The sequence below is a fragment of the Eufriesea mexicana genome, unplaced genomic scaffold (genome assembly GCF_001483705.2).
Source record: "Eufriesea mexicana isolate 0111107269 unplaced genomic scaffold, ASM148370v2 scaffold596, whole genome shotgun sequence".
Lineage (NCBI taxonomy): Eukaryota > Metazoa > Arthropoda > Insecta > Hymenoptera > Apidae > Eufriesea > Eufriesea mexicana.
This window is the reverse complement of record NW_016908754.1, coordinates 194,094-199,244: the sequence shown is the minus strand read 5'-3', so window position 1 is coordinate 199,244 and position 5,151 is coordinate 194,094. Positions and strand designations below refer to the sequence as shown.

At 44.3% G+C, this 5,151-nt stretch overlaps 1 protein-coding gene across 1 annotated transcript; it reads left to right on the top strand.

Annotated features, from left to right (window-relative positions):
• Nucleotides 1-516: 516 nt before the first annotated feature.
• Nucleotides 517-2,125, top strand: LOC108546008 (facilitated trehalose transporter Tret1-like). Its single transcript, XM_017897915.1, has 2 exons — nucleotides 517-589; nucleotides 729-2,125. Exons 1-2 carry the CDS (start codon nucleotides 517-519, stop codon nucleotides 2,123-2,125), a joined length of 1,470 nt encoding a protein of 489 aa, XP_017753404.1.
• The last annotated feature ends 3,026 nt before the right edge of the window (nucleotides 2,126-5,151 follow it).

The window sequence follows — 5,151 nt, the reverse complement described above, 5'->3', positions numbered from 1 at the left end:
ATCCTCCTCTGCATCCCACTCTAGAGCAACCGGTATATAAAGACTAGGCAGAAATTTCTATTTTTCTTGTATCAAATACTCGTGTCAATACTACCGGTGTGTATGTGTAATGCAAGCGTACATCGTGCGACGCTACCTACGATCAGACCTGGGACTGTCTCTGGTGCCTTAGAAGAGTAGAAGATTATAACAGCTCTTGGAACATCAGGTTTGTTATTACGACACACGCTGATACGGTTAAGAACCGTTCGCATTCGCAAGAACAATCGTTAGTAAAACGTGACGCTAGTTTACAAGAGATAAATTTCACTCCAGCAAGTTTCCCTGTTTACTTTTCCCGGCAACATAAAAATAGCACCGAGATTGGAGTCGTTAACGAACGATAATGCTCACCGGTGCACGCACGCGTTATCTTATCTCCATAACTATACATCATTGTACTATTTCCGAAAGCTATATAACTTTGATCGGACATTGCATATTTACCAGCTGCCTACCATAGTCCGAGAATCCACCATGCGGAGCGAGGAGCGAAATGAGAAGGTTGAGAAGAAGGTGCTCTGGCCCCAGTGGATCGCCGGTTTCGGAGGTAAGCCAATCAACGATTGACGGTACTTCAAGTCTATCCTTTCTACTTTGTTTCTCGCGTTCGATAAATGTTCGTAACGGTAACGGACAAAAGAGATATCGAGACACGTGGAAAAACGCGATTTCCAATTTCTTCCCAGTTTACCTATTGACCACGCAGCTAGGATTGATGTGCGGTTGGTCGTCTCCGCATGTACATCTGCTAACCGGGCCGAATGCTCCGTTCCCTGTCACAATGTCGGAGGTGTCCTGGGTGGTGTCGTTGCTCAACTACGGCAGATTTTTTGGTGCTATCGCGGGTGCTGTGAATATCAATTATTTCGGCAGCAAGGCAGCAGTGCTGATATCCGGCGTACCAGGCACGTTATGCTGGCTGTTCGTCATCGTGGCTAATAACGTAAACTGGCTCTACTCCTCGAGATTTTTCGGTGGCATCTGCGTAGGAATGACCTACAGTTGCTACTCCCTGTACGTAGGGGAAATAGCGGAACCAAGCATACGAGGTGCACTGGTGGCATTAGCTACCTGCGGAATACCCAGTGGTACCTTCTTAATGAGCGTCATGGGGGCCTATTTACCGATGCGAATATCAGCCGCGATATCCTTAGCTATTTGCATCGTGATGATAGGCATTTTCGTCTGGCTGCCGGAATCTCCTCATCACTTGATCAAGAAAAATTTGGAAGAAAAGGCCAAGTTGTCGATCCAGTGGTATCATCGGAACTCTGACGTGGAAACGGAATTCGTGGGGTTAAGGAGGTTCGTCGAGAATCTCAATAAACTAACGTTAAAGAGTGCCCTGGACGAACTGGTTCAGTACCGTAAGCCGTTATTTATAATCTCGTGCTTGATCATATACAGTCAATGGTGCGGGATCAATACCGTTCTCTTTTACATGGAGACGATATTAACGTCCGCGAAAGTCAGTGTAATACCTCCAGCGACAGTGGTGATAATAGTGATGCCGTGTGGTATGGTCGCGTCGTGTTTATCCATGGTTCTGATGGACAGGTACGGAAGGAAACCTTTGATGATCGCGTCTTGCATCGGCATCACGATCTCTTTCGTTATGCTAACCGTCGAGTTTCACTTATTGGGTCTCGGTTACAATTCGAAATCGGTGGAAGGAGTGTCATTCGCCGCGATGATCTTGTTCTACATGTCCGTCTCGTTAGGAGCAATTCTCGTTCCGCAAACGGTGCTAGGCGAAGTCTTTGCTCCTCACCTGAAATGGCTCGCGGCGTGCATAATCAGCTCCATAGCCGCGATTGCAGCTATCGTTTCTGCTTCCACTTATTTACCCCTGCTGAATGCCATGACCGAGCGATACCTGTTTCTATTCTTCGGCGTGATAATAGCCACGGCTGTACCGTTCACGATATTTTGCGTACCTGAGACGAAAGGATTGTCTTTGCAGGAGATTCAGAAGAAATTCGGCGGCAAAAGCACACCTCGAGTTACGTCCGTGTACATGGAAACTGATAAACTTTCTCGCGGAAAGATTGCCGGTCCGTTTATAATCTTACCCAGCGATTAAGATATCGCGTTAACGTAGGAATAATTCGAACACTCGATTTGAAATTTAATCACGCGAAGCGCGATGCGTCGTGAATTAAATGTAATTATCGACTGTGTAACATCGATATCGATGAAGCGAAATTCGGGAATTGTTACTCGGTAACTAGATCTCACGCGGAACTCGCTTTCTCGGAAATTGTGTGTCGGTCCAACAGATATTTCGTTGGAACCGATGAAAGCGCATCTCGAAGAATTTTCTAGTAAATCCAGGAACGACGAAGGCTCGGATAATAGAAGAAAAGGTCGCGATGCCTGTTGTTCTTTTGCCTCCCATTCTTCCTTTAACCGAGAAACGATGTAGCTATTTCTCTTTGGGGCGGACATACGCCGCCGTAACGTCGACCATGGAACTCGGCCAGTTTCATATTTTACAAGACGATATTTCAGTCGCGCTGGCTACGCCAACAACGTTAAAGGTGCCACGGTCCCATGGTGGCACTGCTGAAAATTGGACGCTGCCTTATCTTGCCCGGGTCATTGCACGATGACACCCCTTAATGACCTTATAAACGCCAAGGTATCGATGAGAGTTTACGATACGATTTCTCTTTTTTACCACGTTACGACCATGCACATATCACCAACGAGATATCCTAATTGATATCGAAGCTTCTCGGAAGCTTTCGAACGAAGAGAATCACGCGTGTTCGACCGGTTATCGAATCGAGGAGATGAAACGGAAGCAGGTGCGATACACCGCGCGGATATAACAATCACGCGATCGTCGTAGAGTGCCGAATTATCAGCAGAGATGTCGCGATTAGTCCAATCGATATCATCGACGATAAAAATTCTCGGCGACTAATGGGCGAGACGTTTCGTTGTCAAAGCTAATTATAAATAGCCACGTCCGCCGAATCGCTGTCTATTTTCGGCGACAACGATTCAACCCAAGGCTTAAAGAAGTCGGAAGAACGAAGAGGATAATTAAAGCAGGCGATAGCGAAAAAATGATTCGTCGTAGCGTAATAACGATACGCCGTGTTATATTTCCGTGACGACGAATCGAACGTCAACGCGGCGAATTAATTACTTAAACGTCACCGTTATTTCATAATAAATGTTTCACGTATCGGGCACACATCCGCTGCTCCTCCGAGCGTACGCGGCCGGTTATCATTTTAAATTCATTACCGTGCAACCCAATTGCGTTCGGAGAGCTGCATGAACCAATAACTCTTTGCTCCATCCACGGCGGGATAATGGTCACACGGTCGACTTTACCCTCTGACATGCGCTATTGCCGTTAAGTTATAGCACCTAGCGCGATTCGAATTTACGGTAAGCCGATTTCCGGCCGAGTTCTCGAATAAAAGATTATGCGAATTATCGTAATTAATACCGTGTTCATTTCGAGATCGGAAAGATGCATCGAGCTTCTAACGACCCCGAGCACCACTGTCTGCCCGATTCATGAAATATTCATAAATATTCACTTTTTCTTTCGCTTATCCTCCCAACGACTGTCATCTCGATCTTTCTCCGTTTCTCCATCCTCTTCCTTTTATTCGCCCAGTCGAAACGCTCGTTACAGTTTAGTGGATGTAAAAAGAAAAGACACACCGTAAAAGAGGCGATTACCGCGCGTAGCTGAAGCGAAATATTCAGAGGGATGATAGTCGGATGCTGAATACGCGCGACTGGGAAATAAAATGTCGGCACACTGACTCCGTAACCCTCGATGACGTATCCTTTTTGTTCCGAGATTATATCGCCGCGAGAGTCAAAAATCGGATTCGAATAAGGTACTTAACCTTCAAATTATGGTTACAAATTATGATAAACTTTGGCGAACTTGACGAACGCGTATGTAGGAATGCTAGGGGTTTGATAGTGAATACGAGGAAACATTTGGGCCTACCTAGCTGATGATGGACGATAAACAGCACCCTGGAATTTAGGCCGAATGTTGAGGGTGACGCCTGGAGTGTCCATGGAAGGACGAGTAACCGCGTGCAAGGATATTTATGGCTGTATCGAGTGCGAACAAGGAGCGAAAGTTAGGAATGCGTCTGAATGTTTGGAGTACCTGGCCTTCGATGGACCAAGTACTTCTTCGCGAGGAAGACAAGCGAACGAGAAAGAAAGCATGCGTAGGAGAGAATAGGTTTAACCTTTTGCAATCGAGAGGCGACCCTCAGTCGCCATTTAATCAGATTCTAAAGATCGATGTTAATTAATATATCAAATTTAAAATTACCCAACGATGCGTGGAATATCGAAATAAAATAATTCTACGTCTTAATTTATATACGATTTCTTATTTCCCGTTTTAAAAATATCGTCGACTTTATGGCAGAAAGTCTTCGAATTACTACTTTTCTGTAACGAAAAAATCGCCGAGTGCAAAGGGTTAAGTAAAAGTGTAAGGACTGTCTTAAGACAGTCTCGAAGAAGAGTCGATGCGAAGGTGCTACTTGCCTGATCATATCAGTTATTAGTCTAGTCTTTTAGTTTATACCTTACTCCTAAGTCTCTTTTAGCTCGTAATAAATATATACTGGAATAAACCAACATCTTTTATTTCTTACATTTGCCAATCAAAAGTATCCCTGCATGGACATCGATGGTCCGATGAAGCAGAAGTTAACAAAGTACAGGTAGCCCTCCTACAACACGGCATCCGGTAACACGGTTTCGCTATAACACGATTCCTAAATTGCGGAAACCCCCTTACAACACGGTATCCTATAACACGGTTTCGCTCTAACGCGATAAGAAAATTGCAAAAACCTTTGTACAACACTGTTCTTCTACATGAGCAGTGACGACGAAGAAATTTATTAAATTAAAGTCGCGTTAAATCAAAATAATATCTTTGCTTTTCTTTTCTTTTGTGTCGTACATACGTTTATATTTCTAATAAAAATTAAGTTGTTTATGTAGAATTAAAATAAAATTTGTTTTTAATAAGTTCTCGAAACGTAACCTTTTTGTACTGACTCTGAGTCTCATACAACACGGTTTCACTCAACACGGCATTTT